This window comes from Nothoprocta perdicaria, unplaced genomic scaffold (genome assembly GCF_003342845.1).
Source record: "Nothoprocta perdicaria isolate Ctin4 unplaced genomic scaffold, notPer1 scaffold_200, whole genome shotgun sequence".
Taxonomy (NCBI): domain Eukaryota; kingdom Metazoa; phylum Chordata; class Aves; order Tinamiformes; family Tinamidae; genus Nothoprocta; species Nothoprocta perdicaria.
Window position 1 is genome coordinate 479,079 of NW_020455206.1, and position 26,152 is coordinate 505,230.

Sequence of the window (26,152 nt, forward strand, 5' to 3'; positions counted from 1 at the left end):
ACAGAGAGAAAAATGGGATTCTTTGTTCTAATTTCCAAATAATCAAAACTGTTCTGATGGAGTACTGGCAGTCCTCCCTAGAAGAACAGCTCAATGACTTCAGAACCTTTTTTTGTTGTTGTTATTGGTGGTGTTTTTTTTCCCTAAGTAAAGTGTTAGTAGTATTCTGCATGCTGAAACTGTACCATGTTTTTATTCTGATTTTGTACTCATCCCATGTTCTTCCTATGTACAGAACCATTCCTTGAGTGCTGTAATTTTTTATACTTAGTCTGTTAGGATTCAGTTGAAAGAACTGGAAGTACGGTTATACTCAATGAATCTTCCCATTTAGATGTAAGGCTGATTGTCCTAAAGTGGCTTCCCACAGTTCCTGTTGAGTGCTCACAAGAAGCTCTCCGTAGTTTACTGGGGAAACTCATCCCAGACATAGTTTGTGGCCTCACTTTCATTTCTTTGGTTGGTCCCTAGGAGGTCTGACAATACTCATACATGAGTTCAGTAAGAATGAAGAGATAGGTCTTTCCCACACCCAAAATGGGGTAGGCATGGTGCTCAGAGTTGGATATGCACCATGCTATCTTGCAGTGGAGTTATTCCTGCTTTTAGTGTAGTACATCATAGTGCTGGATTCCTTCAGGCATCAAGAGCCCTATTCTAATTACTCTGCTACATAGACTTGTGCAGAATCTGCCCTTATCGCATTGGTTTAATTAAATCTTAGTGAAGCTACTCTTTCCATATGCAAAAGGATAGATTCTGTCTACCCTCAGGATTTTAGCAGGATGGACAGAAAATGGTAAGTAGTTGCATCCCAACCCTGAGGGCATGCAGCCCCTAGTGGAGCTGTGTTTTTCTTCAAAGTTGCTCCTCTTCCCACCAAAAAGGGACTTTACTGGAGCTGGGCAAAAATATCTGTGATCTATTGATTCAAATGCATTGTGGCTTTTGTAGCTGTGAGAGATGGAGTAATGTCTTTGCAGGGGAAAAATGTGAACTGAAATATATTCAACAAAATCAACTGGATAGAAGGGGCACTTTATTAATTTCCTCGGAATAAAAAAGAAAATCATCTATGCTGGATTTCTGTCTGCAATTGAAATGGAGTCTCTTGCATTTTCAGCTTCACACATGGGCCCAATCAAATACTCACTGAAGCCAAGAGGAATATTTCCATTGAATTCAATAGACTTTTGATCAGGGCCATAATGAGGCATAACAAGATGTGACCAAGTTCAACACTGTGTAGAGCAGAGACTTAAGAGAACTGCTGGCTACTAGGAACAAGTAATTGCCAGGCTCTTGATGATGTGTTCCTATTAATTTCAACAAAAGCTAAACTGAATATCATTTCTTTTATCTATTTATGAATAGAAGGGAGGTATTCTGACTCTAGATAGAAATCAGCAACCTGACTAACATATGCTAATATATTAGGACATGCAGTGCATCACATGCTGCTAATATTCATGACATTCAGTACAAATAAATCTGGATCTAGATATAATCCCAGACAGATCAAATTTATGTAACTAATAACGCCTGCTGCAAACAGCTATTAAATTAACAAAAAGACCTCCACAAAGCCAAAAAATAGCAATCCTGTATTTAAGAATATTTTCTGAACTAAAGAACAGAGAGATGTAAATCCGTTTGAAAATGATCAGTTTTTGCCCAGAACAAGCCAACTTTGAAAGTGAAAAACTTATTTTTCCATGGAAGAACCTGTATTTGATAGTGTCTGCAGAAATACAGCTAAGAGGCCCAAGGGATATAGTCCTCCTTGCAATACTTGGATTTTATCTTCAAGAATAAGAGGAAAAAGTCCAAGGTAATGACAAAAGCTGTCTCTTTTTTTTCTAATTTTTGTGTGATTCATTCACTTGCTTCAGTATGACTGATTTATTTGCATGAAAAGTGAAGTCTTTGGAGAATCAGAAAGGAGGGACTGCGGGAGCATATTTTTCTTCTGGTCACTGGGATATGAATAGCTTATAGTTATTCCCTAATAGACATGAACTTTGTGCAGTTTTTGCTGAGAATGACTATTGCTCAGATTTGGTAACCTAACTGCAAGGGCAATTTTATCACTCTGAATCTTGCATTGAGAAGTATAGAACTAATATTTATTGATATTTTACTTAAATCTTTCATTGTCTAAGTGAACTAAGTCAACATATTTGCATGTTCAAAATTAAATCTCTTCTTGATCTACCACCTGCATGAATGTACTGAGTATGCTAGCACAAGTTCTTGTTGATGGTCTGTTAACGCAAATGTGATAGATGAAGAGTGCATTAAAAAAGAAAAGTTCAACAAATGAAATGAAATGCTAAAATTAATAATAATAAAAAAAGACTTTGGCACATATCTGTAATCTGTGCAGATACACATCTGTGTATATGCCAACATAGAAATAAGTGATGAGAAACAGCTCAGTGACTGACCACGAAAGTGTTGTTTAGTAGTCTGGGCCTCAGTACAATAACCTCTTGACACTTTGGTACAGTAAGAAACTAAAGAGTGGCAAGCTGGGATGAAAAAGTACAGAAAAAAAACATTTTTGTGACTGAGTTATCCTTCTGTGCTTTCTTACCTGCCTGCTGATAGTAAGGTATTAAATCCACTAGCTGCTGGTCTCTGATCTGATGCCAGTTATGACCAGTAAAAGTTACCAGATGACTTCTTATTGCCTTGCTGACTTCTTATTGCTAATACTTGCATTTCACATCTCTATCTAGTTTATAAGGTTGTAGTACTCTGCAGCTTTGTACACTTGCAAGTTTAGTGAGGTACAGTATTAGCCATGTCCTCTGTTTTCCGAGAGCAGGAACATAATCAATTTTCTTCTTTTATTCATATGCCACAATTTTTCTTACCCGTAGAAACTATTAGCTTAGGGCAAAGTGGCAGGCATAAACCTAAGGGGAAAACAAAAGAAAACAAACAAACAAAAATAGAAAAAAAAAAACCAGTTTAGTGATTTTTAGCGTGGTGCCCACTTCAACTAAAACTATATCTGATTCTGTCTGCAGCTTTATTGGTGAGAGGTGGGGAGGGAGAACAGCACTTAAATTGAGCCAAGAAAAGCACATCAGCAGAGAAAAACCTTCCCATATTTACTCTCAGCAGACTATTAAACAACACCAGGCTATTAATTTGGATTTTGAGTCTTCACTAAAACCCATAAAGCGCACAGTTGTCAAATGGAGTTCATTTTAATTTCCTTTCAATCACAGTAAATTATTCAGGTGATAAATCAGCTGGGGCAGCCTCCTGGCTGTAATAGAAACCCTAATTCCTGGCTAATTATCCAGCCCATTGCTGCCAGCAGATCAATACCACTACAAAATGGAAAGGGCTAAGGGTCTGTGGTGGGCAGGGTGACAGAGTGATGGCAGCTGGGAGCAGTGATGTCCCTGTGACCCCTTCTAAAGTTCAGGGGTTACAGGAGGTTAAATGGTGCAAAGAGGTTCTCTGTCACCTCTACCTTTCTTAACAAAATGCGTCCTCTCCTGGTCACTAATGTATGTGCCAGGACCTGTAGAAGCAACTATAGCTCTGCTACTCACTGCTAGACTTTCTATATCTCCTTTTCTTACTGTGTACCTCTAGGTAGGATATGGTTATGGTCCATTATATGGAGAAGCCTCTGTGTGTAGTTGTGTCAACAAGAGACAGCTCCTCCTGGATTTAGAAGAAAAGGGTGCAGTGCAATGGCTCATTGCTCAACTGTAACAGCTCTTTGGAAATGACAGTTTCTAAATGGAAACAGCCTTTGGAAACTACAGTTGCATTTATTTCCATCTCTACAGATGGAAATTGCTCAAGAGCTGCTTAGTGCACAAAATCCCTCAAGCCTAGAAATGGTGTTCCTAATCAGGACTTCTAGTTAATGGACAGCCGTCATCTTCCAGCAGAAATAGTAGGGCTTTACTGTAGAAATTTTGGGCCAGTACCACTAATAGAATATAATCCTGGATCCTAAACATCTCAGGGGCTAATACTTCTGAATTTTCATTGATTTCTGGAAGTCACACCTTCAGCACATGATATAAAATTACTTTGTGTAGGATCCCTATTCCCTTTAACCATCTGTATGATTCTTATCTATGTTACAATTATATTTGGAAGGGTCAACAGGCAGTACATGGCTAAATGTACACTTGTACACTTACTGACTTGAGAAGTAGTAACTTCCCTGAAGGTCTTGCTATCCAGAGAAGCCAGACATTGATTTGGAAAAAGAAAGCAGTATCAACTGCAATGCATATCAGGAGATAACAGATGTATGCAGTGATTACTTCACAGTATTACAGAGAAGCTGAAGCAAAGGCAACTTCACCTGCCCCTAAATCCCATTCTCAAATCTGAATCTCTGGTCTGAACTCCACATCTTTCTACTCTGAGAATGAGAGAAGACTGTTTCAGCTCTTCCTTGGACTCTGCTCTGTTTTGGTATCAAGAAAAATAGATACCTGTCCCAGTATTTCATCCTGCTGAAGCTCAGCTTTAATGAATAGAAAGCATTTTCTTCTAAAATAGCAACAGTAAGCACAGATCACTTGACCAGCACATACTCGTCTCTCTACCCTCTCTTACAGATAGGTTTCTGTGCATGAGATAAAGCTTCTGAAAACTATAAAATTTCCTGTTTGTTACACCTTGTTGTGACATGTCATGTTGAGTGATGCTAGTCACAGCAGTTGGTGAGATATAAAACAACAAAACACAACCTGGTGTATTGCATGACAATGACATTTTGATGGCTCAGAGTTTTCCAGGGAAACTAGAGAGGCAGAAAACATGTATCTTCATAATGTCTATCAACATTGCCTAACCAAAGAGAACTCCGTGACTTGCACAAACCCAGAGGTGTCCACAGTGGGAGCTGTCGATGTTGACTAAGCAAAAGAAGTAGGAAGGAATCCAAACGGAGTAATCTGAGACATATCTACCCTTTGCCTCCCAGGAGAGAGCTGGGGATGTGCTGGGCTTGATGTCTCTTTCTGTGGGAGTCCTTCCAGTGATGAGTCTGTGGGCAAGAAATCTTGCTATGCCTTCTCCTGAACTAGAGAGCAGTATGATGTCTGAACTTTTCTTGTTGAACTCTCAGAAAAGAAGTATGTAAAAGAGGAAGAATTTACCAGATGTTTGTACTGCATTATGTACAGATGTTCTCATGAGAACTAGAGAGTGATTTCCATGTATATTCAAAGGACTAAAATGCCAGTTACTTTGTTAGACATGGCATGATGACAGAGGCAGCCTCAGTTCATCCTTACATTGTATTCCTCTGAGATTATTGCATTTTTCGGAATAGTATCGCTCTTCTTGTACTGCTTTGCCTAGGCACAATATACAAGACAAATGGGGAAAAGTGGGGGTCCATCTTCTACCTTGAGGAGTCCTTGCAGTCCTTCCTTCTCTGCCAAATCCCCACGATCTGATCTGAATTAAGGTAACACCAGTTTCACAGAGCTCCAGGAAATCGTAAAATAGATGGATGCATTCCCAATTTTTACTATTCTTTTTCCTTCCTGATTGCTCTTAGATACCAGCACGTGTGAAAGCATGAATTCTCAAAGAACAAACTTGCTGTATTTGGAACTCTAACGTCTCCTCTATCCTTACCTTTATTTTTACTGATGCAGTCGGTATTTTTTCATAATAAAAGTAACATAGATAGAGGAGTTATTTCTTCAGGCTTCTGCTCTTCCAAATGTCCTGTACTAGTGAGACTATGGGAAAAGAGGTACTGGAGGGCTCCATCCCAACTTTACACCAGAAATATAATGAAGACAACATAACAGAAAAATAAACTGACCTCTTACAGGAGAGCTCCTATTCTTATTATAATGTTGCACTCAGGTGGGAAATTTGAGAAAAACTTTCTCCTTTTATGATCTTGATAGAAGCCTGCATATTTCTTCAGAAACTGGTGGTTGCCTTTTAGCAATATTTGTTCTTATTCTGCTGATGAATTAAGTTTCATTTCAGGGTGAGAAGTCAAGTTCATCAGTTCAGTATGTTTTAAATAAGAAAAAGAAACATGATGCTGTCTTCAGCCAACTCTTTCTTCCCAGGTTTTACACCAACAGTAAATGGCTAACGGAAACTCTATTACTTCAAAACAAATCATAGAAAGAAACTAGGCAAAGAATGGACTCTGCCCCTAATCTAAGGGAAAGCAGCGAAATCCTGACCATTCAATTTTCAAAATCACTTCAAGGTAGAGTTTATAAGTAAGATGAGCAGAAATATAATTGCTCATGCAGGAAGGAGGAAGATCCTCATGCAATTTATGGTATGCATGTAAGATTCCACTTGTGCAGAGAAAAAAAAGCTATGAAACTCTCTTGAAGTTGATTTTTTTTTCAGTGGAGAGAAAATGTGATGTAATGATCTGAAAAAATATGTGATGTGAAAATCTTATGCGAGGAGTATGCAATAGCTAAATGGCCCTACTTCCTTCTTTGGTGTTAGTATGAGATATGTGTCACACGAGATGGTTAGCACAAAAGCAAAAGAATCTATGAAAAAACACACTTGCCTGTTGATTTATTCCATAAGGGACCTGCTACAGATCAGAGGGATTTTGCATGGGGACTTGATGAATGGGAGCAAAATCTCTTTCTAGTCCATGGAAAATAGGGGACTGGTAAATATCCCCTTCAGAAACTCTGAGCATAACTTCGATCATTTGCTTTACATGCATCTAAATAGGATTTCCACCTTCTACTGTGGAAAGCACTCCCATTTTAAGCTCATGATAAAAGCACAGGAGACAATATTACTTAAATGTAAATAAGAGTGGTTCTGACTGATGTAAGGAAACACCTTTTTACTCATTATGATTTTCAAGGTCCATCTGGATGAAGCCTTAAGTTACCTGGTCTGAGCATGTAGCTTTGACCAAGAGGTTGCACTAGAGGCCACTAGAAGCCCTATCCGACTGGAATTATCATATAACCATGATTTCTTGCAACTTGCTGTGTTATTCCAGCTTTTATGTTGTGACTTAGTGAAGCTTTTGTACAGTTGCAATGGAAAATGTGCAAACAGTAGCAGGGGTTGTAGGAGCTGGGGATAATTCACGCGGTGCATATGATGAGATAAGGAGCTATCTGGAATGAAGGGTCTTTATACACTTGTTGACTGCAGTAGGCAGTGGAAGCCTAAACAATTAGCTCAGACCAGAGACAGATTTTCAGTCCAAAACTGAAAATACCAAAATAAAGCAAGTTTGTGATGATCACAGAACAACTGTATAGCTAGGCCGCTTCCGAAAGAAAAGAAAAGAAAAGAAAAGAAAAGAAAAGAAAAGAAAAGAAAAGAAAAGAAGAGAAGAGAAGAGAAGAGAAGAGAAGAGAAGAGAAGAGAAGNAGAAGAGAAGAGAAGAGAAGAGAAGAGAAGAGAAGAGAAGAGAAGAGAAGAGAAGAGAAGAGAAGAGAAGAGAAGAGAAGAGAAGAGAAGAGAAGAGAAAAGAAAAGGAAGGAAAGAAGCTCTTATGTTAAAGGAACAGCTTAGCATGTAGGGGGAATATTTGAGGTTTGCTCCTTTCATCTTGAGAATAAAATCAAACAATCATTAGCAACCTCAAAGAAACAGGTTATTTCTTTGTTCATTCTCCATATTGCAGGAGTTGCCTGCAGTTGACTGGCCTTGAAAATATGTATTTTGCCCTTGAAAATTTTCCTAATCTTTCTATATCCCTGTTTTTACTTTCTATGAAGAACTTGCCTTCTTTATGGCAGTACTGCAAGAGGTTTGGCCTAGTCATCTCTATTCACAGAATCACAGAATCACAGAATCACAGAATCACAGAATGGTTGAGGTTGGAAGGGACCTCTAGAGATCATCTAGTCCAACCTTCCTGCTCAAGCAGGGACACCTACAGCATGTGGCACAGGGCGGCATCCAGGTGGGTTTCTGTTGAACACTTCATGAACCTCAGACATGCAAGAAGGGGCATGGATTCTGGGCAGCTGTGCAGTTTGTTGAACTGATGACTTTCCAAAAAGTATGGTGTTGAGCCGAACAGAAAAAAAAGTGCATTTATCAAGCACTGTATTTGGCTAAAAGTAATTAGAAGACATACTTACATCAATGATAAAATTAAGATAAGCAAGTAATTGGTTTCAAATAATGTGGTTGATAAATATTTTTCAAGTATTGTCAAGACTTCAGGTTTTATTGAAACACTTAGACTACTGGGAATTCGTCTCAAAGCCACAGATCTCATATCCCCATTTTCATTGAAAAGAACAATTATTCTGTGGTTCTTGTGATTATAGAAAAAAGTTTGAAAATATAACTCCTGACATAAAGAGACTGTTTCCTGATCATGTTTCAGTTTTTGTTTCTTTAAGTATGCCTCTGAAGCACCTTGCATTCCTCAGCGTAGCTGACACTTTAGCATCAAAATGGTGATTATTACAATAGTAGCATCTCTGGTTGAACTTGCGTTTCTAAAAGAAATGTTTTGCTGAAAACAGAAATGTTTCATGTAAACCTGTTACTTTTCGTGGCTTTTTTTTGCACCTAGACTGTGGAGGTCATCTTACTTGTTGAGGTGTAAAGTGTCTTCATTTTGAATAAGCATCCTACAAGTAACACACTTTCAGCAGACTAACTGTATCATCTGTCACTGATTTCTCACTGATTTGTAGGACTTTCTAGGCCTGTTGATTTAATCTGAAAGAGTACTCAAAATGTTGTTGTTTTTGTTGTTTTCTGCATTGATGTGAAAACAATTTCCGACGTGTAGATTCTGTTGTTGTGTGAAATAGAACCATCATACAGAAAGATGTGCTGTCATCTATAACATATGGTCCGTTTTTTTATTTACCCATTATCTTCTGTGTATTCAGTCTTTTCATCTATGTAATACAGATAGTTTTATGAAAGGATATACATAGTGATTATCTTAGAAAGCATTTGCAAACTAGTTATGATAGTTTATCTGAAAGTGCCAGAAAAAGAGAAATGACATTTTGGAATAAGTCTTCTCGGGCATAAGTGTAGTCGGTGCAATGGATGTAGAGCATTTGGCAATGCTGATGTAATCTCCACAGACATTCACTGTGTGCCTTCATATTTCTCCTAATATTCTCAATGGGGAAATAATTAACAATGATGCTAGTTGCATTTTCTTCTATATTGTTCCATACAATGTGCTTCAGTATAGGAGCTGAAGGATTACACACTCTTCCTCCTTGTAGGGTTGAAGTTGTTGTTGTTGCTAAAAGTGTCTAACTCCTTTCTGAATTCTAAGAAACTGCATGCTTCAGTAGCACCCTGTGACAATGAGTTGCTTACAGTGATTATGTATTGGTTTTGATTAAAAAGTGTGCTTTTTCCATCAGTGTTGAATGCACTACCTTATAATTTAATTGGGCATCCGTTTATCTTTGCACTGTGTGTGTAATGCTGGAAACTTCTGACAACCAATTATTTGATCAGTTTAGTTTTTTTGTTTGTTATATTTTGAAAACTGCACACAAATAATTTATGAGTGGAGGGATCTGTGATGTTTTACGAAGATATGTATCTGTCTCTTGACCATAGCACATAGCTTCTGAAAGGTTTTGTAATTTCCAAGTATGGACAGAGCTGTACTGAGACCTTCAGTAGCTTTAAAGAACATAAATTCTCAGAAAATTCAGTAAAAATTTGATGCCAGATGCATCTGAGCTTAGTGCCTCTCTGCAATTTCATGCAATTTAGGCTTTGATTAATTTATCATAAGCCATCAAAAAGTCTAGGCTAGTTGTGTAATCTCGTTCTACAGCCTACTGAGAGATCTTCCTCCTGAGTTACCATCCTCAGCACTGGCAAACCAAAGATCCCAAGGAATAGGTTTTCTGATGTAGATGTTTCTCAGTAGATATGAGCACTGGGAGTGGGGAGTTGCCTCTTCCATGCATAAGGAAAGGCTACAGAAAAGAAGAGAGCTCCGAGAGAAGTAAATAGGTAGGGAAAGTCAGGCATTCTGTGAAGACATCTGCAAGATTTAGAGAAGACAGGAAGGTGAGTTGATGTTGTTTCTCACAGCAAGCACGTAAAGCAATGGGAGGAAGTCTTGCTTGTGAAAACTCAAGTTTTGTTTTGATTTTATTCAACCTGAGATGACAGCTAATCTGCAGGCCAAAATTTAAGTCTAATGTGGGGGAGATATGTATAGATTACATCTGTATTTATGGGGTGACTATATGTCACATTCGGCACTGTGAGAGGAAAGAGAATAGCCAGGCTGTGCTAATGTTTCACATATATAGGTCCAAAAAAGCTCAAAGGATAATATTCATGCAGCTATCTTAACAAGAAATTCCTAATAGGAGCCAGTATTTTATACAGAAAGGTAAGCAGGATATCCTGATTTATCTCTCTTCTATTTGTTTTGAATAAATATTGTAGTAGATATTTCATCATTTTTGCAACTTACACCCTCAGTAGTTTTCACTTCTGCATTTTTGAGGACAACAGTTATAACACTTTCTGTCATTATTTTTCTCCTCTCACTGTCTACACTGAGACTGGTAAAGTTACAATATAGTGTGTGTGTGTTGGAAGAGAGGATTGAAGGTGGGAAGGAGCTTGAAAGAAAACAGCAAATGAAGAAGAGATCTGTATCACTTTCTCTAGACATGCAAAGATGTGTGGAAGATATGCAGAACTGCCTGCTCCGATTGGTTGTTTTATGAAATTGCGCGCACACACACATAAACATATATGTGCACACATGTATACACACACACATATATGTCTACATTTATATGACATATTTGGTCACACAGTTCTGAGGGACACCTTCAGAGACCTTCCTCAATAGTATGGCTTATTCAGATACATGAATATTTGGATGCTGGCTTTTAGTCTTGGGATGGTTTTTGTTTTAAAGTACCCACTTATTGATATGATGTCCAATGGCTACTGCTTTTGCAGCCATTCTTTGTCATTCTGAAAAGCATGTCTGCACACAGTCTGTTGACCTACTTGCCCCCTTTGTCATCCAGATGACTCTGAGGATCAACCTGTCTAAAATTCCATGGGAAAAAAATCGAACTGATGGAACACTCTAATTTTAGACAAAGCAAGAGATTCCCATGATCTACTTAGTCACAACTACTGTTACCTTATCTAGAAGAAACACATTTCTTCTGTTTTATCATATTTGCTTCACTGTTTATTCCTCCTTATTCAGGTACACATCCTTAAATCCATGTGAATATATCTATTTAAGCACTTCCCATTGTAGTTAGAAATAACTGCCTCCCCCCCCCCCAGTCCAATCTAGGTGGTCACTCAAGGTGCAGAAAGGTCACAAATCAAATTTGAGATGAAATCAGTCAGTTCTACATATTCATGTCCAGGCACATGGGCTATTTGAGTATTTGAGCCTTTTTTTCTTTAAATATCATTTACCCATTCTGCTTAAAAATAAATGAAACAACAATTTCACCCACAAGTGATAGTTGTTTTCTGTGCTGCTCCTTCATGAGGTTTTGTTGTTCATCCTGGGAAGCTTCTTTAAGGGGTGTGTATGTGTGTGTATGCATCTGATTTACTGGTCTGTACAATGCCACATGTCTTTAAAATTACAGTGCCCATTTCCTGCTGAAATAATTTCTACAAAGAGTGGCTCCTATTACAGCAAGAGGAGCATGGACGTCATGATTTATTATTATTTATGGTCCCAGGCCCTTGTTTATGCACGATGGGTTAGGTGCTCAGGATAGAAATGCCATTATGCAAATGACATTGAATGTCCTTACTGAGCCTAAATAATTTTTGTGTTGGACGATTAAACCTCATCTGTTATTGATATGGGCTGCAGTCGGGCTATTAAAGAGTCCCAACAGTACTTACTCCCAGTAATGGGAAAATTGAGAGGAAGAGGCTAAACAATTGCCTCAAGTGTGCTGTGATTGTCTGGTAGGAGTGGAACATAACGAACCCTCTGAATAGAAATCGTGTTTACTACTTAGGGATAAATAAAAAGAGAGAACATGCAATAAATTACACTTTGCAATTTGAATCAGTGCACCAGAGAATTTGCGTACTTTCAATTTATTTATTTGATTTTTTTTGGGGGGGGGAGGGGTAAATACCAAAAGTAGCCAGGAATAATTCCTGCAGAGTACTCCGCTCCGACTGGGGGAGGGGGGCCTGAGAACCAATCTTTGCGGCGTACATGGGAGCCACATTGTCATTGCTCCTTTCTTTTTGACACAGCTGTGTGGTCACATTTTGATCAGTGTTGATAGCTTATGAATTCCAAAATTGACAAAATTTACAGAAAAATGAGGATAATCCATCTTCCTTAGCAGCCTGTCAGGAGCTGGCTATACTTCATAATCTTCAATTACAGATGCTATTTTCAGACATTTACATGCAGATATTAGAACAAAATGAAAATGAGAAACAAAGAGTGAATGGAAATGCAGCTATTTGTATGTATAAAAGAAAAACAACAGGTAAATTCTAGGCATTTAGATTGGATTTGGGGTTCCTTTTAGAAAGGCAGAGGATGGCTGCTTCTGCATAAGTACTATACTGTGAAAAAGTAAAATGTAGCATACAGTTTCCAAGATGCAGATAATCTGAAGGTTTAGGTCACAAACAGGTCAGTTACTCTAAAGTATGAAATTAAATGTGTTCATGGCAGGTTGCCTTGGCTAATTCCCACTATTTTAGGAGGGAGCTTGGGACTGCCTCATTTCTAATTTTATTTGGGTTAAAATGAAACACAACTGGTAATTTTTTTTTTTTTTTAACAAAATACAGTTTACAGGAATATTCTGTTTCAAAAAAGAAGAAAAATATTCCATGGCTGAAATCAAACTTTGTATCTTTAAAGAGAATAAGAGCCAAATGTTGCTGAAAACAAAGGGAAATTGGAGTTCAGCTTCAATTAGCTGTGTAAATAGGTTTTACTCCAAGGAAGAAATGGTTTCAATGGTACTATTAGATAGAACAGGAAATGTAAATGTGAATGTAGATTATAAGGCAGGCAGGTAGCCAGTGATGTGGCACTGAAGACTCTTTAAAGTAAAGATTTTCAGATGATCTTCCAGTTCAAGCGTAAAGGAGTTAAGAAACCCTTTGTAATGAAAGTTTCTGTTCATATAAAATTTAAGAGAGACTAGCACCAGTGCTATTTATGGGTACAGCTAAACAGACATGGTGTTTCTGAAAAAAATGGAGAGATCAATTAGAAACGCTTTGTATTAAGCTCTGTGAGTCATACCCACCATTTTTTCCCTTTGGGACCTTAAATGGAGGTTTTGGTAGCTCACTTACTGTGTGCTAATTCTGCCTGTATTTATTCATTTATTTAGAAGTACTATGACTGTTCTCTATTAGGTGTGAGTTTTTCTAATCTCACTAGAGACACTTTCTTTTGCTGTGTTTGCTTAGCAGCACTTTGACAGTCTGAAATAATGGAGCTTCAGTGACCTGGACTGTAGGGGAAGATCTGAGCTAGTGTATTTCAAGCTTTATTAATATTTCTGTGCTTCTGAAAGTGATCAGAGGAGTCACTTGTTATCCTTCATTCTCCACTAAACATCTGCTTGAAGGAGACATTATTACCTTATATGTAAGGGAGACCATAAGGAGGGAAAACAAACATTTGAATTGGCAGGGGTGTTTTGGTCTCAACATTTTGCAATACATGGTGGAGGAACCTGCATGTTTTCAGTATGAATCAGATTTTAGGCTGATGTCCTGAAATGTCCAGGTAAAACAGGAGCATGTTGAATTAAGCAGAGAATTTCCTTGCCACTACAATCTCTGAAAAGTCTCAGGTTAATATCTTTCCTAAAGCTGTAAAAGATTTTTCAGTAGCAAAGACGCTCTATGTATCGTTTCTGTCTTGCTTCAATCTACTTTTCTTAGGAAGCATGCAGTGCACCCTGTCAGTACAAAAACTGTAAACAAAAAATATTGAGGCATCCACCCTCAGCAGGGCTTTACTTTGTTCATTCAAACCTCTGTTGTACTGGACAAAGTTCAAATAAATATCAAAAAACAATGTGATGTGTGCAGGATATATTCTCCTTTGAAAGTGTTACAAATCAGGAGAAAAGTATAGGGTGCGAGATCTCACAACTAGTTATAGCATGGCAAGGGAGTTCAGAGCTTGCTTTCTATTTATGTTACATGAATTGTTCAAAAAAGATGCCCTTTTGCCCTCCATCTCCCTGGCCTCCCCCTGACGCAGAGTGACTCCTGGTCATAACACAGTGAAAAGGATAAGGTCCAGAACGGGGCTACTATGAATTGCTGTCCAGTGAAAATTTGTTCTTCGTGGCTGAGGTAATTTCTATAGAACGTGGCTGAGAAATTGAAAGTAGAAGAAGCCAAATGAGGAAAGGTGGACTCTCTTTGTCTTTATGTTTAAGTTGCAGAGCATATCCAAAGGCTATTTCCTTTATATCTTCCTGTGCTCATGGACACGATACATGTTTGCACATGGGACATGCAGGGAGCTATTCCTGCCATAAGCACTTACAGGATGAAAGTGAAAGTCTTGTATATCATGAAGGCTTGAAAAAGAGTACATAAAAAAACAGGTATTGTCTTGAGTGTAGTTCAATATTTGTTGCGTCTTTCTTAGGAAGACAGCCATGTGCACTTCAGCCTTTTCTATTGCCCCCACTAACTTTTTGAAAGCAGCTGCTGGCAAAAATATGTATGATAATATAGTCTCTGTCTCAGGTTCCCATTCCATAAAAGTGATGGGACAGTACATTTCATGGAGAGAAGGAATAAATAACAATAAAATGCTCTGGTGTCCTCAGAGTACACCTAATACAATATAAGTATGTCTAACACAATGTGAATACAAAGCACTGGTGTTTGACTGCCTGCACAGCCTGGTGCTGTTGGCAGCATTTTTGTGTGGAGGTGATCTAAGGACTCCAGAGAGGTGATATTTATCACCTCTGAGTTTAAAATAGAGAAGACTGGTTGTGAAATTTGAACTAGAGTAGAACCTTCCACGACGAAAGCCGGCAATGGGAATACTATGAAGGCTCTGCTGTATTTTACTGTCTCTGCACAGGAAAAGGCCAACCTTTTCAGCCCTACCCTTGGCCTGCTCATTTATTGGAAAAAATATGCATGATGTTGTATGTGTTGCAGTGCTGTTTGTCCTTGAGCCATTCTGCAAGGTGTCTAGCATTTCATCCTTCTATCTTAGCTGGGATGCAGAATAGAACGCATACAAAGCCTCATGCTGCTATTCAGAAGTTTCTCCTTTTGTTTTGTCCTTATCACTCTCTCCTTTTATATAATCTCCGTTTCACGTGTCTGTGTTTTCTCTCCTCCATGCTATGGCAGTGGTGCTCCATGCTGATGAGACAGTACGTGGTACAACCGCAGGCAATCATTTTTCAGGTAATTTCTAGGGTACTGAACACCTGACTCTTGCTTTTTCACATATCAAGCAGGTCGGGCTCCCCAGTGAACAGGGAGGGGCACTGTGGTTGTACCCGGGTTGAGTGGTAGCAGATGATAACAGAATGTGAACTAATTTTGGTAGTGATAATCCATCTCCACCTCTGTGCACTGGGATGAAATGAAATCCACAATGGGCCTTTCCGCTCTTTTAGGAATTTGGAGTTCTTCTGCTAGTCCATGTTGCAGCTTCTCATCTTCTTAGAAGGTCAGAATCAAACTTCTCGTGATCCATCAGCTGACTGATGTATCTCATTGCTTAGTGGCAAGAGCCATGTTTTGCAGTAACACGCCACTTTCTCATTCCAAAACCGTGTACTTGTCTTAGCTTGACGCAGACACTGTTCCTTCCTACTTGCTTTTTCACTGCTGCTAAGTCAGCAGGCCTAGCTATCTTTTCAGTGGCAGGAGCAGACCATAGCAATGGCTATGAGCTGTGTTATAGGTGTGATATAAAGAAGCAAGGGAAGCTTTTGTGGGCACAAGAGGCAAATCATTGCCTAGAGCTGGACACAAAAGGCAGTGAGAACTGGTATGTGAGAAAGCTGTTTCAGTGTTTGTTTTATACGGGTGCCTGAAATAGCTATGATCTAGTGTATGATTGGTACAGTCAAGTGTGGTCTCAATTCAGTCATTTGGGGATGGATCTGTAAAACTACTCCTCCAGGGGTAAAAAATAGCTGGTAGCAGTTTCTGTCAGGGGAATGGGAAGTGGCTGGAATGTTTCTGTAGTTCACTGTTCTTGCCTCCTGGAAGACCTGAGACCTTGGGGCCATGAGATAAGACGAGCAGTGGAGGACATCTCCAATATGTGACAAACTACCTACCTGAAGATCTGGAGAGCACAGAAACCTTTACTTCTCACAGCTGCATATTCTAGAGTCCTCTGCCAAATGCTGCTTGAATATGGACTTTCCTCCAAACTCTGCTGAAAAGCAGTAGTATGTGTGGACATACAAAAGCTGTCCCATGGATTCAGAGTCCGGGCACTGAAGGCAAATAATTCTTGGAACTCCATCTGCAAAATGGCTACAATGGTTAAGCCTCTCCACTCATCCTCCCGTAACTTTGCTGAGAATAGTAATAGACTAGATTGTCTCTGCCTTATGCATCAAGGTCATACTGTCAAGGTCTTGCTTTTCGCACAAGGACTGTAAAATGCAGTGGAACTTCCCCTGCTGGGAAGGAGCAATAGGATACCATCTTGCTTCAAGAAGTGTTTATACTTATTTGTGCTAGTCCTTGAAACTTTTTGCTTCTGTTATTGCAGCTGATAAATTGCTTTTGGCTTGATAAGACTAGTCTGAATTTACTTAATGTCATGTTTTCAGGCCATTACAGTTAAAATGTGAGATCTAATCCTGCTGCTCCAAGACCAGCTATAAGGGAGTTAAAACCAAAGAAATTTATGAAGTTTTAACATTGCAACCTATTCTAAACATTTAAATGTGAGGTTATCTGCCTTGAATTGTGTTGGTACAGTTGCATTTGTGAAAGGTACTGGGATCATGCAGCTGTCTTTCCTGTAAAGGGGGAATAGAACTGCATCTGCCTGCCTCAGGTCTGCATATGACCTGACATTTGGTATGCTTGGATACTTTCCCTCAGGTGTGCTTAAATTGTAAATTGATCACCTTCCCCCGGGTAGGCATAAAACAGCATTTATGCTTTGCCTATGGGAGGGCTATGAATCAGAGTATGTCAGGAAGCCCTGAAGAGAATTACTACTCTGAGTATAATGGATTTACAAACTTTTTAAAAAACATCAGCAATTAAATAATGACACATTTTCATGGGGTGTGTATTCTTTTCTAGATATTACAATCACCAAACTGCAGCCTAGCAGAGCAAAATGGTACCTTTTTTTGCTCTGCTGCTTTGCCTACTGATTTGCAGTTTCTACTACACCACCACCAATTGAGGACAACTCTACAGGACTGCAGCCGAGTTTTTATTACTCCACTATTTTTTTTTCTAGATAAGTGCATTAGAGAATTAACTAGCCTTCCTATACAGGGCTACGCACAATGCAGAGGGAAGGGGTAGTTATAGACATATGACATATGACAAGGTATGGAATGGGAATGCTGTAGTGTATACAAATTGCTGCGCTCTGTAGAGCTGCGAAAAGCATCTTGCTGCAATGGCAGTGAGAGTAGGAAGAATCTGAGGCAACTGATGGTCAGCAGAAATGACCTTCGGGAATTTTGAGGACTGTAATGCATAGAACCAAGCAGTTTTCTTTAATTATGTTTTCTGATAGGATCTGGGGCTAAATGGGTGACCAGAAAGAGGAACTTTCTTTAGCTGCACTTTTATACAGGAGAAGAATTGTACAATTTCTAGTATCAGCAAATAGGGGATGGTTGCTAGGGCAGTGATTGTCAGGGAATAGAAGAAATGGAGCTGAAGGGGTATGTAAACATTTCAGCAAGAAGTGTCAGAAGAAAGGAACTCAATGAAGATACATGAAGGCAAGGAGAGTTTCAGAAGAGGGATTAAGCTGAAATGGCTAAGGAGTAGGACAAATTTAATGCAAAGCTTAGGGATGAGAATAGGAGAATGGTCCTTCCTGAGAAGTCATCAGTCCAAATTACCACTGGGTGCATCCATTTGCAGAGAGAAGTGACAGGGTCACCAGCAGCTGTTTATATAGGCAAAATGCACTTGACATCTGGAAGAGGTTTGTATGGCAGATCCTTCAAGACAATAGGAGGTGCCTATATATCTGTACAATACAGACTGTACCTTCAAGAGAAACATGCTTTTATTGATATAAACCTGTTAATATGGGGCTATCAATATAAATTCATTTCTGTTTGAGTAAGAGCTGAGCGTCAGAGACACAAAAAAAGATATCTGACTGAACACACTGCTCTGAGGATGTGACAGACCTCAAATTGTGTGCTGCAGCTCTTGGACACTTGCTACAAAGTTGCCAGATATTTACCTGTCTCTATAGAGACAGCCAAAAATACTTTGAAGAATTTTTTCTTTCCCACATAGAAAACAAACAAACAAACAATTCGAACATTTGATTTGATAGTTTTAAAAATTTTTACACAAAACTGGAAAGTTTCTTTTCATACTTCTCCTTACTCTGTTACTATCTTCACTTAAAGTTTTAATTCTTTATTTGTGAGATCATAATCATGCCCATAACAATTATAACCTCAAGTGAAGAATAGTCATTAAAAGTAGATGAACTTAAAATAAACATTTTAAGGATGATTTGCATTGTATTAGAACAGTCTAAGTCAATATAATGACCATTACATCACAATTGCAGAACTCTAGTAATGCAGGGCAAATCACACTCCCATAAACTTTCCGGTTTTCTGTAAATGGCTCTGATTATAAGAAATTATAGAAAAAGCTAACTAAAGATAGGTTTTCTGACACACATATAGAAGTCCTTCTGAACATAAGGATGTACTACAAATTGTCATAGATAGATAGATTTTTCCAAGCCATAAGACAGTGGCAATTTGATTTCTGTGGCCATGTACTCATTTTCAGAAACTCCCGCTAACGAAATTTTAAAAGTCCTACAATATATAAGAGCTTCTTTTAAAAAGTTGGGTGATTTATTTTTAAATGCTTTTGAATTTGAAAATGACTGGCAACAAATCCATCTGTTAAGCAAATGTTTTTATTTACATGTGCCCAGCATCTTCTTTTTAGTCTTTTCAAGTGTAATCATTGGAATACAAAGAGCTCAAGCAACTATCATGAACAAAAGTTCTTGCCTCTTTAACAGGCAAATAGCTTTCCTTCAGCTATTATTGCCCCCGATTTGCTCTACAGAATTTCTTCAGTACAGAAAGCTGTGCTACCTGTGGATTAATTTTGCTTCTCTTTTCAAAAAAAAAAGCCCATCTTGGTGTTCTCAAAGAATGTTAGTAACAAATACAGATCCACTTATAGTGTATTTTTAATACTTAGCAGCATTGCTTAAGCATCACCTTTGAAACTGGCCAATGTAACTAGAAAAAAAAAAGGATGAACGGATTTTGATTTTTGTATTGCATCTAGTTTTTACCTATTTTTGTGATATAGGAAAAATCTGTTGAACAGTAGCTTCATTATTGATAAGAGGTCTTTTCTTTCTTTTTCCAGGCAACTGAGTACTCAGCCATGGCATCATTAGCTGGTGGATTAGATGATATGAAGGCCAGTATAACAAGTCCAACTTCTGCAGATATAGGAACTAGTGTGCCGGGGCCACAGTCATATCCTATTGTAACAGGTAAGGAATTGTCCAGCACTGATAAGTGATGCAGAATATTGTGTGTGTGTGCACATTGCAATGCCTGCCCTTCAAGAAGGGATTGTGTCAGATGTGTAATCATTTGCCCGCAAAAAATCACTGTGTAAATTTACAGCAGACCTGTCTGAAGGTCTGCTGTAAAGGTGTACACATGGCCGTATACACCATGAGTGTTCACCTGAGCTAACAGATGACACATACCATTTCAGCATGACAGGATATACCCTTCCATGAGAACTCCACCTCCTAAATGTGCAACTGAGAAAAAGAACACTTGCTTGTGGCAAGTGCAGAATTTTAAAATTATGTTTCAGAATGGATTGAATTTGAGATACACTTCCTTCGTATAAATGGCTATGTTTTGGGTCACTTCAGGAATTATAATTGTGCACAGGATTGAGCGTTTAGCTGAAAAGTATCTATTTGCTCTAGGAGCACATCATCATCTTCAATTCTTTGGCAGGCATAAGCTGAGCGTCAAAACAGAATTTGCTACATATTATTTGGAAGTGACTACACCAGTTCTGGAAGGAGATGCCCTTCTTTCCACTGCCCAAGTGGAAAGAAAATGACTAAAGTGTATGTCCCCAACATTTCTGTGGGAATTAGGAAGGAGGGCAAGGCAAGGAGGTCGGCAGGAGGTCTGGATAGGAATGATTAGCTGACGGTGTAGCTGATGGTCTAGCTGTTCTAGCTAGAAATGCTGGCAGAGAAATTTTGGCAGCTATTGAGGGTTTCGGAAAAGAAAATCTTGGATTATAAAGGGCAACTGCACTTATTTTTTAAACTTAACTACCACAACTCTAATCCGATATGCAGTGAACATCTTTATACTTGGACATGAAAGCATGAGGAAGACATGCTTCTTTCATCTGCTAGTATGAACCCTTTCAAACAAAACTTTTGAAGAACCTTGAGTTTCTTCCTCAGATCAGGATTCTGTGTACCTGTTATTTGTCAGGTCTTTAAAAGTATCATCTATTCACAGCTGAAATAGTATAGGAGAAACCATTTCTTCTTTATCTTGTTTTCCAAAATCACTAGTGATTTTCTTGTCATACTAGTTATAAATTCTATACTGTAGAGCACTACCGAGCTGGATATCTGTGAAAGCATGACTGACCAAAGAAATTATTCTGCAAAGCTTGTTTTATGTTTTACCTGAGTTCTTGTGACATTATATGAAAAAGTTATAAAAATTGTATACAAAAAGTTGAACAAAAGTTCTAGATGTCATATTTATTAGTTCTCCTTGGGAAGAGAAAACATTTTTATGACAACAAATCCAAAAAAAAAAAAAAAAAGAACTGCCATGTATCTTAAATGTGACAGGACTATAACAAAAAAATGTCTTCAAGGCAATAAGTGTTCATATATTTAACTTCATATTCTTATAAAAAGAGTTTTCTAACACCTGTATTCCTGCATTCATATAATGTAGATTTACACCTATTGTTGTTTGATATATAAATTATATATATTTTAAAAGATTGTTATTTTTCTTCTCTCCATAATGCTTGTCCAGAAATGTAAAGATAACTTTGCTTTCTTAGGTGTAGAGCCAGAGTGAAGGCACATTTGAGGATATAACTCCTACCATAGCTCTGACAAACTAGTCAATTTTCTCCAAAGTATTAGAAAAAAAAGAGTAACAAAAAGCCTCTGAAGGCTTTTAAATTCCTACTTCTTTTCTTCACCTCGTTGCTTACCAAAGTGTTTCAGCTGGTAAGGATAAATTTCTATAAAGCATTCAGAATTTGATGTATAGTTAAGTTAATGTAATGATAGATTTACCTGGTGGACTTTCCAATAGAAGTCACAAAGTTGTAAGTACAGTATAATAACAGTTTTATTATCCAGATACCAACAGCTTCCAAAAATCTGACAAGTGAATTGTAATATACAGAAGAATTTGTGGGAGGAAAACATTTACTTTGCAAAGTATTCTCTTTTGTGTAAAACAGAGCTATGAACATGTGATTATACAATATTTTAACACAGAGTGGGCTAGTGGTGTGCAGAGAGCTTTTAGCCTCATCTTTTGGAATAAAGAACTTGAAATATAGACCTACAAGAGTTTTAGAAACAGGTTCTTTCTTGTGGCCTAGGAAAGCACTTTTGAAAGGCTGAAATCTGCAGTTTTACCTTCATCAGTTTTTATGAGAATCCAGAGAGAGTTCTGGATGGTGTCATTTGCAAAGACACCAAATTCTAGTTAATTTCCTCTAGATATATCATAAGACACTTTAATGTAAATGAAGCTGTGAATCGAAGTCATATGAGCACAATTTTTGTTGATATTATATTTGGGCCATGGTTTCTAGAGTAAAACAATATTGAGAGCGGAGATGCAAAAGATCCCCTGAATATCTGTTGGTGGAAAATGTAAGATTCCCATTTACTATCATGTTGGCAGATCAAAACAGTGGAGATACTACTTGAAAAGGAAAAGACTGCTATACATTGACATTCATGTGAGCATTTTCTGCTGAAATACGAATAAGGAAAACTTCAATGACAGTTCTATGCTTCATCTGTCTCATGTTATGTAACATCATCTGATTCCTCTCCATCATTTTTATGCCACATTAAATATTAGGCCATATAAGAAAAAATGTCTTTTCTTACCGCCATGGTTCATAAGTGCTCTCTATTTGCAATTCAATGACATGCGCCCAGCTCAGTACTGCTGTAGTGAGCATTTTCCTAGCAGTTCTTGATTGCAACTACCTGCAGATGCTGAATTCAGTGTGTTATCTACACTTTGAAAAGACAAAGTAGTGCTGAAACTGATACCTTTGTTTGGTTCTCCAGTACCTCATAGAGAGCAGACTGATAAACTCACAGACATCCCATTTGATAGCTGCTAGGAGAGTCAGCTTTTAGCAGCAGCATCTAGAAGTGACAGTGGATTGACCAACCTGACCTTGCAGAGGAGCCTGAGAAGTACTCCATTTTAGTGGAGTCTGACATGAACCCTTCATTACTCCATTGAAAAAAGTTTCTATAGACAAAACATCAGGAGTGGACCTCCTTTTTTCACAGAATCACAGAATATTCAAGGTTGGAAGGGACCTCTAGAGATCATCTAGTCCAACCTTCCTGCTCAAGCAGGCACACCTACAGCATGTGGCACAGGGTGGCATCCAGGCGGGTTTTGAAGACCTCCAGAGAAGGAGACTCCACAACCTCCCTGGGCAGCCTGCTCCACTGCTCTGTCACCCTAAAAGTAAAGAAGTTCCTCCTCACCTGGAGACGGAACTTTCTGTGCTCCCTCTTATGGCCATTACCCCTCGTCCTATCGCTGGCCACCAGTGAAAACAGCTTGTCCCCTTCCTCCCTGCATTCTCCCTTCCTGAACTTATACACATTAATCAGATCCCCTCTCAGCCTTCTCTTCCCCAGAGCCCAGTTCACTCATCCTCTCCTCGTACGAGAGATGTTCCATTCCCTTAATCATCCTAGTTGCTCTTCTCTGGACCCTCTCGAGAAGCTCCACGTCCCTCTTATACTGGGGAGCCCAGAACTGCATCCAGTGTTCCAGGTGCGGCCTCACCAGAGCTGAGTAGAGGGGCAGGATCCTCTCCCTTGACCTGCCGGCAACACTCCTCCTGATGCAGGCCAGGATCCCATTGGCCTTCTTGGCCATGAGGGCACACTGCTCACTCATGGTTAACTTAGTGTCAACCAGGACTCCCAGGTCCCTCTCCGTGGAGCTGCTTTCAGCAGGTCGACCCCTATTCTGTACTGATGCCTGGGGTTATTCCTCCCCAGGTGCAGGACCCTGCACTTGTCCTTATTGAACCTCAGGAGGTTCCTCTCTGCCCAACTCTCCAGCCTGTCCAGGTCCCTCTGGATTGCAGCACAGACCTCCGGAGTGTCAGCCACTCCACCCAGCTTGGTGTCATCTGCAAACTTGCTCAGGGTGCACTCCGTGCCCTTGTCCAAGTCATTGATGAACAAATTGAACAGGACCGGGCCCAGTACTGACCCCTGGGGGACACCACTGGCCACAGGCCTCCAACTGGACTCGGCCCCATTTATSACCACCCTCTGAGCTCTGCCATCCAGCCAGCCCTCGATCCACCGCACCGTGCACTCGTCTAGTCCACTCTCCTTGAGCTTCCGTATGAGGATGTTATGGGAGACAGTGTCAAAAGCCTTGCTGAAGTCAAGGTAGACAACATCCACGGCTCTCCTCACATCCAGCCAGCCTGTCACCCCATCATAGAAGGCTATGAGGTTCGTCAGACATGACTTCCCCCTGGTGAATCCATGCTGACTGCTCCTCAGCAGCTTCTTCTCCTCCATATGCCTGGAGATTCTCTCTAGGATGAACCGCTCCATCACCTTTCCAGGGACAGVGGTGAGGCTGACCGGCCTGTAATTGCCCGGCTCCTCCCTCTTGCCCTTTTTGAAGACTGGAGTGACGTTGGCTCTCTTCCAGTCCTCGGGCACCTCCCCTGCTCTCCAGGACCTCTCAAAGATGATGGAGAGAGGCTGAGCAATAACCTTGGCCAGTTCCCTCCGCACTCTTGGGTGCATTCCATCTGGGCCCATAGATTTTTGAGTGGCCAGTTTCCCAAAGCGATTCCTAACCCAATCCTCCTCGACCAGCGGAAGGTCTTCCTCTAGCCCATTTACATCTCTTCCATTTGTGCCCTGCAGTTCATGGGGGGTCGTCTTAGCAGCAAAGACAGAGGCAAAGAAGGCATTTAGTACCTCTGCCTTCTCAGCATCCTCTGTCACCAAGGCCCCTTCCCCATTCAGCAGTGCACTAACATTTTCCCTCGTCTTCCTCTTGCTATTGACATACTTATAGAAACCCTTCCTGTTGTCTCTGACATGCTTTGCCACCTCTAATTCCACCCGGGCTTTGGCCTTCCTCATTTCGCATCTGCATTTTTTTATTCCTAAAGCAATGTTTGAATAGAAGAATCTGGTCTTTTCTGGAACCTGTCTGTCACAACTGCGTCTGCCTTAGCTTCCTTGCTCTTCCAAGATGTTGCCAAAGATGTGCTGGCTTCAGTATTTGACGAATTTGGTACAGTGATGATTAAGAGGCCACAGTGAATTTTGCAGTTTACATGGTTAGCTACAGGTCTGTGCAGATGAAGACCAAGATTCTGATAAAGAGAGTTAAATGCTTCTTTACTCTTCTCACCCTACTTTGGAACTAAATCACAGAATGAATATAATCTTACATATGCCTTCCTGGGATCAGCCTTGAAGGCAATGTCCCTACAAACCCAAATATACCAACTTTTCAGCACATGCATGTTACAAAAGAAAGAAGTAAGCAGAGTCACCTTGAAAGATGTTGTCTTAAAGGATGGGAAAAGAGAGAACACCAAATAGCTATCATGTTAAATCATGTTAAGTTATTTGCTGCAGCTTGCAGTGGCGGACTCAGACTGTGGCAGACTCAGTGGCAGACTCAGACTGTGAAACACAAGGCATCCTGGACTTCAGGCTGAATTGAATTTAAAGTTAGTGGAAAATGCACATGGCTGAATAGACTCTTCCACTCTTAAAAAAAAAAAAAAAAAACCCAAAACAGATTTTTTTTTAAATGTGGAAGCACCTAATAACTTACATGCAATATATTGCACAAAGTATTTTTTTCTTCACACAAACATAGAAACACAGCAGTTTGTTAAGAAGGCTGCAGAGAAGAGTGCAGAAATCTGCCGAGGAAAGTGTATGCAGCTTCAGAGATGATTATAGTGTGCGGCAGGGCACAGTCCTAAGCAAATATCTGTGGGCAGATTGAGCCAGGCTATGCTCCTAAGGGAGAATGCAGGTCTGCAAGTCTGAGGCTGCAGGGAGTTCCAGGGACCTCTTGCTGAGGCTGGGGTAGATTGTGTTCTTGCTTGTAGGAGTGTGTAGTGGTTGATGCTCAATGTTGTCAAGTTAAGGACCTGTGGGGTAAGCTGTGCAAAGAAGTTCATTAGTCTGCAGGGCTCTACAGATGATGATAAAGATTAGATCTTCTTTGCACTGTAAAACTGTGCTATGGAAGGGAACATCAGAGTCTGTGCTTACCAAGCTGGGAAATGGAGATTCCCATGATGGTATAGGCTGGAAGTCTGTGAAGTTTGGCAACAAGAAGGCTCCTGCTCCACCTACAGACCTACAACTAGGGAGCATGCTTAGTGCCCTAGCAGGGGGGGAGTGGCTGAGACCCCATCAACCAAGAAGAATTGGATCTTGGCCAGATTGACCTGTCACCTAGGGAGGCTGATGGGGCTTGGATCTGCAGAGGTGCTCACAAAACTTGTCAAGCCCTGACTATCCTCCTGCTGCTCTTGCATGTGGGTTCCACTTGGCTGTAGTGACTATGAAACAGTGGAGTTCAGAATCCTGAGAGGAGCAAACAGGACAATGAGCAGGTTGACAATCTTGAAATTCAGGAGA

At 39.7% G+C, this 26,152-nt stretch overlaps 1 protein-coding gene across 7 annotated transcripts in view; it reads left to right on the forward strand.

Moving 5' to 3' along the window:
• Positions 1–26,152, forward strand: part of PAX5 (paired box 5) — a 142,642-nt gene that overhangs the window by 56,496 nt on the left and 59,994 nt on the right. For 6 of the 7 annotated variants that reach the window (XM_026038068.1, XM_026038070.1, XM_026038071.1 and 3 more), the window contains one exon: positions 19,585–19,714. In XM_026038068.1, the coding sequence (XP_025893853.1) occupies positions 19,585–19,714 (130 nt within the window). Of the gene's footprint in view, positions 1–15,348; positions 15,406–19,584; positions 19,715–26,152 lie in introns of all 7 variants that reach the window. The other variant, XM_026038067.1, reaches the window with a different exon arrangement.